The 14,648-nt window shown below is 35.0% G+C and overlaps 1 protein-coding gene across 1 annotated transcript in view; it reads left to right on the top strand.

Annotated features, from left to right (window-relative positions):
* Positions 1-14,648, top strand: part of CNTLN (centlein) — a 201,251-nt gene that overhangs the window by 78,481 nt on the left and 108,122 nt on the right. The window contains exon 9 of the mRNA XM_067316035.1: positions 12,114-12,287. Coding sequence (XP_067172136.1) covers positions 12,114-12,287 — 174 coding nt within the window. The remainder of the gene's footprint in view (positions 1-12,113; positions 12,288-14,648) is intronic.

The raw sequence follows: 14,648 nt of genomic DNA on the forward strand, positions 1-14,648 counted from the left end.
CGGGGATGATCATTACATGGCTCTGCAGGTGAGGTCTTTTCATGGAAAAAAGTGATTATGTATTATTAAATCTGTGATCTTTTAGTTAGCCAGAATCTTGGTCATTTGTGAAGTTCGGAAGTTAAGTGTGATTAAAAGAACATCCTAACTTTATTGTGCTGACTGTGACTGCAACATCAGTCAAACAGAATAGCTTTGGAATAGAATTAACATGACACCAAAACAGTGTAGGCATCTACTTCTTGTTGAGTTTTCCTATTATCACCTCATTAGTAATCCTAAAAAAAAGTGGGGGGGAGTGAAATTAAATGCCAGTTAGATTTCTGATATAAAGTACTGATTTCTTGAGCTTATTCAGATTAGCACCATGCTGAAAATTTCTAATATTTTCTCTTTTCAAATAGGCTAACAGTCTTTGTCAACGGCACTAGTATATCCTCTACAGACTTCACTAGCCAGTAAGGTTATAGATTAGTGTTGCATATGTACCACAGACTTTTTCCTGGATTTGCATTTTTATTACTGTTGAAATTAGATCACAGACAGAAATCTATATTGCATTATTAGGTTTATTAGCCAGATTATCTTGATTTTCATGTATTAAGGGTAAAATATGCCTTTTTTGATGTTGTGATCTTGTTCTAGTCAGTGTGGCACTTGTGTTAGTGAGTGAGGGCAAACTTTTAGCTGATTTTAGTTGAGTGTGATGAAGAATTTGAATCTGCGTTACAGTGAATTTCTATTTACACCTTGATATGTGTACATTCATCAGTTTTCATATACCTTTCCTCTATTCAGGGAGATGAGGCATCTTTGAATTTGGAAGACTTTTTACTTAGATCTGCGCTTATGCTAAACAGTAAAAAAGAGCAGAACAAAAGCATTTTATATAGTTTTAAAAATATAAGCCTGTGGGGAGTTGATTAATTTCATGTCTTGTAATTGTTGTTTTGATTCTGTTTCACTTTGAGCTCTGAAATGTATGCCATACATTTAGTTATATGGTTAATACACCATAACTTTTACCCATGTGAATGATAAATATTTAAATATGTTTACTGAACCAAAGCAGTCCTTTCTGTCTTGACTTTTTACCTTTTATACCTGTACAGTGCTTGACACATCAAAGACAGTGCTAACAGATGTGCTTCAATAGAAGCACAATAATTAACAGGCAATTAAATATTTTTATTTGTAACTGTAACATCTGACAGATGTACACTTTCTAACTTAATACATACATCTCTTGCAACTTTTATAACATTCTCTTTATTTCTCATTATGTACTTCTTAAAAGCAGTCAGAATGGGAGATACTGGTAAAATGATGAAAGTAGTAATTGCTCACAAATATAACTTACGCTTATTATAAAGCATGCTGATTTGTAACTTAAAGTTGAGCTGAGAAAGATTGATATGAGAAATAAAATGTTTTAAGACAAATTGCATGTGTATTGTCATGAAGAAAACTTCCAAGTCATGTTTTCAGAGTGTGACTTTCTCATTTTCTAATATCAGTGATTTCAGGTTATTAATCTTATATATTACAATCTTTAAAAGAGTTACATTTCTTGGTCTTGCACATATTATAAGTGAAAGCTCACTACAATGTATCATCTAATTTTTAGAAGTATTCAAAATATTAAATATGCATTGAAATTGATCACAGATATCTCCAAAATTTATTATTTTTTTAAAACCAATAACAAGAACTGTAGTAAAAACTTACTTGTATATAAAACAAAGATGTCACCAAATCATAGTGAACATTTAAAATGATGTAATATTGTAGCACGTTGTTTCTGGAAGGCAAAGGACTGCTCATTTGAAGGCTTGGGCTTTGACTGAAGAAAGAAAAACGTAACTAAAATTGGCCAATTTAAGCAACACAACATACTGTGTAAAAAAAAAAAAATTAGTCTTTACTGATGGAAAATATCAATAACATTTTTCAAATGGTTGTATTCTCCTAAACTGCAAAATAATAATTATATGGACATTATTACACTGGTGGTAAAGAAAGGTGTAAGTTGTAACTTGTACGGTAAAATTTGGTCTGCATTTAAATATGATTGTGATGGAAAAGTACTGGTATTTTTAATACTGCCAATATATAGATAAATGTCTTTTAAACTTTAAAGATGTATGTTGTGTTCAATATGATATCATTTTAATCTTAGTAACAACTTTTAGAGCAAATCTAATGCATTTGTTTAGAGGTAAACAGTTTTTTTTAAAGTATCATAAGCATGTCTCTGATTCTCCCTAAATTATTAACAGTAATTTGTTAGTTTCCAAACATTATAAAACTACACTTAAAATGTCTTGTATCTGTGTCATTTAGTCAAGGAGGAAGGCAGAATACTATTTCAGCAAGATATGTTACTTTCTCTTTTTAGAAAGCCTTTGTATATGAACTGTACAATTCTGGAATAATACAGAGGCATATGAAGGAGTTCGTACTCCATGGTTCAAACCATACCCTTTGTCTATGGAAAAGCCATGTGGAGTTAGCTATCAACAAAGTCCGTGAAGTCATTTTTTTTCTATTGGGATCACGGTATACTAGCACTTGATCATCATAAACTGTAGTTTCAGTTACAGTTGGGTGTGTTTTACCATGACAATTTGGGACTCCACCTGCAATGTTGTAGGTGTGCCAGAATGCAGGCATGTGTTGTATGTAAAACAAGGAATAGTGGCTCTGTGCTGCTTATGAAATGATTAAAGAAAAAAAAAGCAGTGTACTTTAGAAAGATGCTTACTAACTTTTGAAAACTAATGTACATCTGCCTTAGAATGTGAAAGGACAGAAAAAAATCTGCATCCAGTTTTGAAAAACAGTTTAATTTTCATATAATTTTGACAAATCATATATCTACTTTCAGTGTACAATAATCTGAAAGGACCAAGATACTGAAAATGTGAGGTTTATAATGGAAGCAGCAACTCAACTTTAACTACTCTATAGTGGCACTGTTCATGCCGCTATAATAAAACTTAAGAACGTTTAGTGATTTTTTTTTTTTTCCTACAATTATTCAAAATTACATTACCCTTACTGAAAACTGAATGGCTTTTAGTGGATTAATTAAACTGTAGCTGGTTTGCCATCTGGGTGCAGCTTGTTTAGCTGCTTTCTCACAGAAAGATTTTTCACTGAATAAAGAATTTTTTTTTTTTTTAGAAGACAGCTGCCAGACAGTAATTTCTAAAATAGAAATGATATATGTGCTATTAATTGATATCAGGTTAAAATTTGGGTTATGCAGAGGAAACTACTTGGACATTTCTTCCTCTCTACCTCCCCCATTCCATACTACAGAATGCACAAGCTCTTAAAATCTAAAATCTGTTTATAAATGTACGAGAAAATAATTATATTTTACAGCAAGATCACCCATGACATTATGTTGGAGTCCAGGGTATAGGCTAGATGCAGAAAAGAAAAAAAAAATGGGAAAGGGGGAATTAACTAAATCTGATTTTTATGGCTCAAGTGGTTTCATTAAATTAGAGTGCTGTGTGCTACTGTTCATTAATGAACTTGTGCCATATGCTTTAACTGTTCTGGTCAATAGCTGATAAAGAAAGGCTTGTGTTTAAAAAAAAAAATGGATAAAAATATCTTTGTGATGGGCTTTTATCAAAGGACTTACTTTGAATTCAGTAACTACTACTGAGGCAATATGGCTCGCAATTTGCGACCCAAAGGTAGTCATACATTATTGGAATACAGCCTACTGCGCTTCACATTACACAGATGTGAAGGCCTGATTATAGCTGCTTCATAATTAACAGTGATCCGATTTGTTTTGTGGCATAAATGGTGCATGTGTAGAACATTAGCCATGGCACTCTCATTCAAATTCAACTCAAGGGCTCAGCGGCAGGCGGGTCACGAGCTTCAGGGAGTAGAAGCACAAGCTCCTCCATATGTTCTTGCTGCATCTTACTATGGCTATGAGTGCAAGATAAGTTCCCCAAAGAACCTAATCGTGTTCTGTAATTACAGCGCGGCTTTCTGCTGGCTAGAAATGAGGGAGAAGCTAAAACACTCCCTCATCAGATAATTTGTAAATTACTTTACATGGCGGATGCCTAACTCAGTTGGTTTTCAACTGCTGAAATTATAAATAATTGTAACAGATGTGGCAATATGGCTGGCCTCCAATAAATGAGGCCCTTGATAATTTGGCCGACCCTTTGACAGGCCAATTTAATAAAATGTGAACAAAATCTTCTTGCTAATAATTTATCATCCCTTTTCCCAATAGAATAAATTTAATTACCCTAGCAGTTAACAAGGTCACACCCAGATGCCAAACTCGGCTACAGTTTTGATAATGCAATCAGGAATTGAGAGGTGATGACAGCGTTGTTGTTTTTTTCATTACCTGGCTTCACATAAACACAGGTGGCGTAGCTTTCTTGTCAGTTTTTAATAATTACAGGCTATTATGGAATGCATAGTTAGCAGATTGAAAACCACACTTTAGTGAATTTGTTTGAGTATGATTGAGGTTCTAATGTACAGAGATGATAATGCATAACAAGCACAGTCCCTAGTTTACACCATTAGTGCACAGGTTTTGATTTTTACTTGTGATAATAGTGTAATAGTTCAGCAACTGACAAAGTTACTTTTTTCAGAATAGTCCCACCATCAGATGCACATTTGTGTTTTTGCTTTCTAATAGTGAATCTATAACTGGAAAAAATGTGTTTTTTTTTTTTTAACTTACCTAGTAAGTTTCAGAATGCCATTATGTATTTTGTAGTCTTAAAATCTTTGGAGAAATGCTGTCTACATTTTAGTGTAGTTAGTCAAGTAAAACCTTCCAGTAACTAATTAACAACAACAACAATGACAACAACAAAACCCACTAAAACTCTGGAGGAGATCCTGTAAAAGTTTAAAAAATAAAAACAAAAAAGGTACTTGACAGAAACTTTTAAGCCACAGTGATAAAATATTCTTTCCAAGTGTATAAATGTATTAAATACTTTCTTTTTACCAGCAGGTATTTGGGCTTCTGTACTCTATTTCTACTATTTATGAATTGTAATATATTACAGCAAGTAGTAATAATGATTTCAACTTATCTAGATTTTTGCTTGCTGCTACTCTGTCCAGTCTTATGAGAAAACTGCCCAGTTTTTCTGTGCACTTGCAACTAAAAAGTTGCTGCTGTAGCAGCTCCATTGGAAAATGAGTGGTTCGTTTAACGACAAGGCTTCATGAAATCCTGCCCTGTCTTGAGACCTTCCATGAAGATTCTTCTACCAGTGTTCCAAACTATAAATTTCTTTTCTTATCTTGTAGTTCATAACTATTACATATCTTCCCCAATAAATTTAAGTATTAATTTGATAACATTAAGTCTCCTTTCTCTAACTGGATCATTCATATCTGGCTTGTGGAGTCTTTCTGATGTGGTGGACCACATGGTGTCCATACAGGGATTGTGTCCTTCCTCCTCCCTCTTCTTCTCCATCCTGTGATCAGAATGAATTTTGTCATATGGTAAAAGTGGGGATTTTGGAAAGTGACAAACATAATGTCATGAGAGTGGATGGGTGGTGGAAAATCTTTTCCTGTTTTTTATCCCTTTGGGGAGTCCCCAGGGCACCTGAGATCAAGCTGCAGGCTTGGTGAACTGTTTTGGTAGGCTGCATTTGTTGGAAAGGTTCCCTTCCCTTGGTTTATAGAGAGATTTTCAGTTAAAGACCAAGCACTACATCAGTTTTCCATAAGTGGATTATGGAGATCATACAAGAAGTACAACAAGAAAAAGGAATGCAGGGCAGCAAGCAAAGAGGATGGACTGAAGAGTTTACAGATCTTTTTAGTTAATGATTTTGAGTGTTCTGAAGAAGGTCAGAAGAGCCTGACCTCCTGGCTTGTGCTTGAATCTTACTGCATATGCTATATCACTTGTTTCTGGCAGAATCGGAAGCAGTGACCATCTCAACTTCTCTGTCCTTTTCACAAATAGTAGGTCATCTGCACTGTCCTGAAGGTTCAGGATTTTTCTTAGACAGTTAGTTGCCATCATTACTCTTTTATTTGTCTTACCACCATAGTCTCTTTATCACCACTCTCCTCTTCTTGGCATTTACATTTCCCTTTTCCTGAATCCAGATTCCTAACATACAGCAGGTGTCATCCCTCCCCAAGTCTGTTTCCAGCATATTGTTTTCAGTGGGTCTTTGCAGAGCTTTGCTTGATGACAGTTTCCCCATCATATTTCTGTCTACTGGATAGGCAGGCCCTCTTTTGCCACGAGTATTTCTGATGCTATATGAATTCAGTGTCCAGCTCTTCTGCTGCAGGAAGCTTTGGCTAGAAGATTACTTCAGTGATAGGGAGTGAGCCAGTGCAGTGATTTACACAAGGAAGTTCCTGTGACAACCTTATATGAGCTTAACTACATATGGCTATGAAAGCAGCGCATCCGTTCAAGGCAATGTCAGAATTGCCATTAACTTGGTCCTATGTTTTTTTTTTCTTTTCTCTTTCTATGTGATGATGAATATGTAAATCAAAGGGCCACTCACCTGTCCATACACAGTCTTGTGTATTTTGTGTACGTACTTATTTAGAAGAAGAGAACACAAATAAAATCTTTCTGATAAGACAAAATAAAATATGCAAAATTTTAGTAAGTCTGTCAAAAAAAATTTTTTTTCCCGCTTTTGGCTGTATTTTTCCTCTTTACTTTTTTGTATCTGTGTTTAATTTTTCTGATTTGAGCTCTAGCTATTATGGTAGAAAATAATACAGGAATGAGTAAATATATCATTGTGTATTGACATGGGAAATAATAACAATGACAACTTGAAGGGTGGCTAGTGGTGGCTTTTAAGCCATGTGCAGCTCTTTAACAGTTGATTGCTGGAGCCTGTCCTAGAAGTATGTGCAGTAACTAGAGATGGGGTAGCTGCTGCTGTGGTGATCTGAATTCCAGGCTGTAAGGAGGAGGAGCTTGTGAAGGATGCTGAGGTGAGCACTGCCTCTGGCTTGGCCGCCCAGCTAGCTGACTCAGTAGCAGTGTAAGAGGAAACCTGGGAAGTAATTGTTATTTCTCATATATAAACTGCTTCTGGTGGTTCCCTGCAGGAGTTTGACTGCAAGAAAACTTTGGTGTATGGGTCATAGGCTTGAGCAGGTTGGTTGCCTTGGGTCTCAAAAGCTGTTTCCTCATTAAGCTCTGTTGGCAAATGTGTGCTAACTTCCTCTAGTCTGAGCTGTGTGTATAAACTGTATTAATGTGTTGTTGAGAGAAAGGGTATCCTAGCCCATACTAAGTAGCTGCATGCTTGTTGGCTGGTGTGTAGTTCAAGCAGAGTGAGCTTGCATCTGCTTACAGAAAGATTGTGCAAGGATCTGCTTGCTCACAGTTTCCTCCTATTCTGGTACTGCAATAGTGTAAGTAGAGGTAGGTAATGTCTTGAAAGCACAGATTAGTACTGAGGAAGTAGAGGGAGAGATAGGGGAAGGAGGAGTATACATAGGGCTGTATTATTAGTTCCAGAATTCTTAAGTAGCCATTCTGTTCACACATGCTTACAATTTCAGCAAAGAAGTGCGGAACAGAAGTATGGCAGACAATAGCTGTATTCTGTCCATACTGTTTGGTACTGTTTGTTAGGTCTGTTAACAGTAATGAAAAGCGAGCAGTGGATTCCCTTCCCTAGGTACACTGTGGATGGTTCCTCTAGTGGCTTCTCCTCGGTTAATGCCCCCAAGATGAGCTATGTCTTCCTTTGTAACGATACATAAGCATAAGAGGAGTGAGAGATCTGTTTGGTAGAAAAAAATTCTTTCTGTATTGTATTTGTTCTTTAAGACATAAATAGGCCTTTGTCATTTATTTTGAATGCATATTTTGCATGTTGAATTGGGTGTCAGTATGAGGAAATCAAGTATGAGCGGAAAATAACATATAATTTAAGCTGATCTTTATTGCGAAGTGAAAGAGGAAACCATAATTCTGTTAATGTAGACTTTATAGTGCAGACAGAATTTAATTCAAGACGTCTGAACTTGAGAGAAAGTGTTCATTCACAGTACTTGGCATGGAGGTGGGCAGTCTGTGCAGAAGTTAAGTATTATCTGTAAACCGAAACAATCCATCCTACAGGAATTTTAATTCTAGACATAAGATTCAGATAGACTTTAGGAACTGAAATTTTGGAACTCTTGTCTTTGAGGTGAGTTAGTATTTCGGTTGGTGAGAACACAGGTCTACAACACTGATTTTGAGAGAGCAGCTGTAGAAAACACTGGTGCTGCCACTTGGCATGTAACTTGGTTTTCTTTTTTTGGACTATAGATTTCTGGACTGTATGTGGAACTGGACTACATTCTTCGTACAGGGCTTGGATGTTGAATGCTTTCCAAGTCCTGAAGCACAATATTGTTCTTATTTCAGATAGTACTAGAATCTTAAAACTGAAGCTCAATTGCAGTGCAAATTACTTGCTTTTTTTGGCCTTATTAATTGCAATATTTCCCTTAGTTCTTAGATTACAAGTGAGAGTTCAGAGGTAAAACTAGAGAGTGAAAAGGGTGCATTCCTTTCTTGGGATCTGAAAAAAAAAAAAGAACTCTGCCTTTCCTCATGTATAAATCTTGGAACTATAGGTCATTAATGGAGTCAAGTTTTTTACAGAAAGTAAGGTTCTCACAAAAAACAAATCTTTTCATTAAAGGATTTGTTTTTGATAAATTTTTTTTTTCCTTTTAACCAAGGAAATCCAATATACAATATGACAGTAATTTAAAGTTTAATGGGCATGAACCTGAAACAGAACACCAGAGGGAGAAATTTCATCCAACTTTCAGTCCTTGGAAAAAAAAATTTTTTTTCATCTCAGAAATTCATATTTAGAAGTTCTCTTGACATTTATGTAAACAAAGTCTTCCAGACTAGGAAAAAAAGAAAAATATTTATCGGGAAGTAAAGAAAATATTAAATTTAATAGAATACTCAGCTTTTATTGAATTTGAATCCATCAATAATTGAAAACTTCAATGTCGTAAGTGGATCTCTTCAGGTTACAGTCTGGGTTCATAGAATTCCTGAAATCAAAGAAACCTCGCATGCATCCTGAAAAAGAACAGTAGGTTCCAAGATGTAAGCCATTTAGTGAATCTGTATGGGTAACAGTGATCTGCTGAATAGTTTTGAGGATATAAATGCAGGCATTGCAGAGGTATAAATTAAGATCTAATACTGTTTTAGTGTTTTTCAGCTTTCCTAGAAATATCTGCATATATGCAGGTACACACTGTCATAAGAGTTTTATCAGCAATTATACCTTTATAGTGTCTTAATTTAAAATAAGTATCACTGCATGGTAATTTTTAGAGATCTCTTTTAAGAAAAATCTAATTGGAAAAAAAAATGAAGAACCCTGTTCCTGTATTGGTCCTATTGCAGTCAGTAGCAAAACTTCATTGATTTAGAGGAGCCAGGCTTATATATATTCTGTGACTCTTAAACTGATTTTCATTTCACAGCATTGTACATTTCATTGTTGATTTAAAAAAGAAATAAACAGCAATAATACAGAAGTTAATCTGTGTACTTTACATTAACTAAATTAGTATATGTAATTGTATGTAGTTCTTCTGATTTAAAAGTCAGCAACATTTAACAGTTCTAGACTGTTAAAAAATTTTTAAGATATAATTCATGGTGACAATTAAAATGATTATAACAGATTAAAGCTGTTGATTCTTGTTTTGATTACTAGTGTAATTGTATGATATATGTTACACTTAGAAGTCTATTTTTATGTATGCCTGAGAAGTCAATAAAATTTGACATCCTGGTATATGTATTTCTGTTTGTTAATAATGAAGAAAATGTTCAGCTAAAAAATTCTGAATATATAACCTAAATATAAATAAATTTCCCTTATCTGTAGATATTATTTCTGTCTTCTAGGTTGGATCTTTTCCCTTTTATGTAGTCCTGATTCTTTGGTCAAATGAAAGAGTGAAAGAACCTAGTTCTTTTCAAATGTTCTTTTCAATGCATGGCTAGTCAACTTCTTATCTTACTTTTCTTTTTTTCTCCTCTGTGTAGAGTTTAATTGTAGTTATAAACTGGCCTTTTGCTAATCATAGGTGGAAATGTTATCTGCAGCTATGCGTGGCCTAAAGTATGTCACAAAATAACCAACAGAAATTATTTAAGGAGCAGTAAGCAAGAGCACGGGCAACTTCTGATAGAACTCTCCCATGCTTGTCTGCTGCATGAGGAGTGATTCATTTCTTGAAGTAAATACTTGGCAATTCTAATGTGGGATTTACTTGTAGAAACTGTGAGTTTATAATACTTTTTAACAGAAGCTTCATATTCTGCATAGCAAGAACTCAAATAGCTTTGTCCATTACTCTGTTTCTCTGTTTCTGTCAAATACTAAGGTTACAAGAGTGCTTGCTTGTTAACAGAGTGATTTTAATCAGACTTTGGTCTGTTTCACTTCTGCTTCAGACTGGCTAGAATTTGGAATACTTATGTATCTACACTGCTTTTTCTGATTTTTGTCAGATTTTTGTCATACCTGATCTGTGTTACTTGAGGCTTACTGGTATTTGAGAGAATAGGAACAATGGATCATTGTACCAAATTTTTTCTTTTCTGTTGAAATCAGTAATCTTCTTGAGAATATGTTCAGACAGTTGCAAGCGGTCAGGTTATCACAGCTTGGCTGAGCGAAGAAAGCATGTGTAAAATGAAACTTGTAGACAGTCTTGAGAAAGTTATCTTCTGGATCGAGCTTTGTTGATTGAAGACTATTTCCTACCTACTTGTCACTGCTGTCAGAGCTCTGCTGTCAGAAGGAGTTTTAAGAGTTTGCCCAAATCAACATCACACCAGGTCAGCTGGGTCAGCTCAGGCTACTTGCATTGGCTTTTTAAACTAATTTGCCTTCTTATTACCATAATGGATTACGGTGGGGGTTCGTACCATCCCTTCTTTCAGCAGAAGTGTCGGGGTGCTAACCTCCAGCTGCCTGCCTGTGGTGACCATTTGGGAACCATACTGTCTTCATCTGGCGCAGCTGCCTGAAAGTTGAACATCTGTCCCCAGCCTTAGAGCACCGTGAAGAGGCTGAAGCTAACGCATTTCACTTTGTGATTGCCACAGACGAGAGCATTCGTATTAAGGTGGTTTAAGCTAACAGTGTTTTGCTTTGTGGTTGTAATGATGAGGTGTGCACACAAGTAGTTACTGCAAACTCAGCTGACAAGGACTAGTGTGTCAAGCCATGCTAACTTGATCACTCTTGATCATTTGCACATGCTTGAGTCTGCTTTTGGGCACTGAGGTTATGATTTAAAGATAGCTGATACCAATGAAAATATCTGTTGGTTTGAACAGGTTTTGTAACAGGCTCGAGGTGAGCTGTCTATGGTAGTATTATGTTGTGTCAAGGAATTATTATGAACTGGTTGACAACTGAGAAGGGTCCTGGAATTTAATGGCTTCATGAAATTACATATCTGCCTTGAATAACACTGTGATCGAGGATAGCTGTCTTTTTTTTTCTGTCAGTTTTCAATTTGACTACAATACTTGTGCCATCTTGAATTTATGGATATCATGGGTAGAGTTTGTAAGTTTACATTTTGGGGGCAGTTTCCAGCTAAACGTATCTTTCCTGACAGAATATTGCATTTAATTTTTTTCCCTGTTTAATAAGCCAGTGACGCTTACCAGTTTGAAATTTAATGAGAAACAAGTTTAGGAGTTAAAACATTTTGTCAAGAAATTTTCACTGCATGTGAGATTTTAAATAGTGTAGTAAAATAAGTTGCTGTAGAAGAAATGTCTGTATAAAGCAAATGTTGTTAAGACTGTATGTTTGGATTTGAAAAATATAGTACTGTGTGCAAATGTTTAGTTAAGATTTGGGGTCTGTTTTTGATTTTTTTAATACATACATCATTTCCAAAGACATAAATATTTACTGCTTTCTCACATTCCTGTAATATCAGTGATGTTCTGTTTCTCTAGGCAGTTTTATCTAAATGATTTGTTGATTTGTTTTTTAATGTTACTGATTTAATATACCTGTACTATAATTTTCTAGGTATTTCTGCAGCCATCTTTAAGTGAGCTGGAGTTTCTTATTGCAACACAAAAATCTGAAATTGAGCTTTTACAGGAAAAATTGAAAAAAGCAAGTCTTAACCTAGCAGAGCACAATCTGCACATGACAGATATCCTGGAAAGCAAAAATGTGAGGACTGAAAGAAAGCATGAGGTACGATAGTTTTATTGTCTTGTGTATTTGTGTCTAAGTGAGGCTGGTAAACCAAACATTTTTGCTCAAGGGTCCAGATAATAATTTTAATATTTGTTGATGCTGCTTATAATTCTGGAAGCTTGTTTGAATGGTTCTTGTGTTATCTGCCAAAGACTTGTTAAAATAGCTGTTGGGAGTAGAAAGTTTTACCTTATTAAATACTGAATAAGGGATTCTTAATTAAATGAAATATTTGAAGGCTAAATTCTTTGTAGGTTTGTTAAAATGAATATTTATTAAGTATTTTATGCCGTTTACTAGAATGACCATCTTTCCCTGAAAGGGAAATGAGGGAAATACAAACAAAAAAATACTATGAGTGATTCAGATTTTTTTTTTTCCAAAATAGTATTTTTTTCTATGAACAAAAATTATGTCCTTTTGACGTTTATATTTTGGACTTTTATTACTCTGTGTAATGCTGCACTCTCTCTTTCACTATGACTTATTATTAAATTTAGGCTCCAGGTAGCAGTAACAACTGTAAACTATAGCTAACAAAGAAGATAAGAAAATAATTCTACAATTAAATTGGTTTTTGAGATTAGTATAAGCCATTCTGTTGCCAGTGTGTTTCACGTCTTCCCCATTAAATTTTTTTTGTTGTGATTTTGTAGAATATAGGAAACTTGCAAGACGCTTATATAACAAGGAAGCAAATAGGAACACCATTCTGTGTGGTATAAGTAGTCTATGATGGTGGCATATCAAGTTCTGCTTCCTTAGAAATCTCATCTTCTTCCCATATTTGGTATCTTGTGCCATTTGCTTTGAAAAACTGTATGGCTTATTCTGCCCCAGTATCTTGCACTGTCCTGCACCTATTTTTGGGAAAGAAATACTTTAAAACATTTTTTAGGGACACTTAAAACTTTGTATTTGTCTGTCCAGCAAGAAACAGTGGTTGTCATAGCTTTTGGAATATGGACTGTACTTCATAGGGTTATTAAGAAAAATATCATTGATGCTGAGACTGTCCAGAATATCTAGTTTTCCTGAGCTGTTCATTAGATAGCTAAATCAGAGTAGTTTGTTTTTATTATCGTGTTCTAGTGTCTCACTTTCCTTTTCTATGTCATTAACATTACACTGAGGAAAAAAGTAATGAGTGACGTGTTTGCCCCAGAGTGATCATCACTGTGTCACAAATAAAGCAGTTACACTATTTGAAATAAACCTAATCACTAACATTTAAATCCTATTACAGAGAATCTTTTTTCTACTTTGATATGTAGATCCAGTCATGCTCCTCTAATACTCTATTTTAGAACTGCTTGGTATGTGCACATTTCCGTATGTGCCCTTAGTCTACCCAGGCTTTGGGAAATAAATTGAAAGGTCTACAAAGCCTTTGTTTTTAGGCAGGATGGTAAGGAAAATTATAGAAACATTCTGGCTTTAGGATCACAAAATACACGTTAAAAAAAGTAAGCATTCTTAATGAAATGCATTGCTGTTACCACTGATTTTCCCTCGCGATGCAGGATCTTTCCATTACCTTCTTGTTCAGTCTTTTAGGACAAAAATATCAGGACAGGAGTTATTATCATGTGATTTGAGAGGAAGAATACCTCGGATACCAAGCACTTTTTTTTTTTTAAACAGTGACAATTCTGTTTGCTTCACAAAGACTCCATCATGTTACCTCTTCATCCTTCTTTAAATGTATTCCCAGTAAACAGAGAACAAATAAACATGTAATCACTTCTCATCAAAATGACAGTGCTTTGATTACTTTCTGCTATAAAAAGCCAAAAATTTTGAAATATGAAATAACAGGAAAACTTTTCAAAAAAGCTTTTGTCCTGGGACAAAGCAAAAACGTGTGACTAGCATGATACATTGGGACATTTGGCCATGTCACTGGACACTTCCACCTATTTTGGTTCTGCAGAATGCATTGTTACACGTGTAGGCTCGTGCTGATTTTTGTGAATTGCAGAAACCTAAATCCCACACCTACAGTGATATATGGCAATGAAAACAACTTCTTCTGTGAGACAGATGATGTGGTGGCTAAAAGCTTTGTTAAATGTGCATGTGCGGTGTCATTTTTCTTGATGTTGTTAAGTGCATACTTAGAGGCAACTGTAACCCTCTTATTCCAGTCTCTGTGGAAAGTGGTATAGCTGATTGCCGTTTTGTATGAAGACTTAGGAGTCAGTTGCTTGATCTTCCTAGAGCTCTTTTTGGAGCTAAAACTTTATAACTCTATGAGTTATGATTTCTGTTACCTGATTAATCTGCCATCCACATGTTTGCTGGCAGATTCAGTAACACAGACCTTATTTTTTTTTATATCTAAGCTTTGAAATACCA

This window comes from Apteryx mantelli, chromosome Z, assembly GCF_036417845.1.
Source record: "Apteryx mantelli isolate bAptMan1 chromosome Z, bAptMan1.hap1, whole genome shotgun sequence".
Taxonomy (NCBI): Eukaryota; Metazoa; Chordata; class Aves; order Apterygiformes; family Apterygidae; genus Apteryx; species Apteryx mantelli.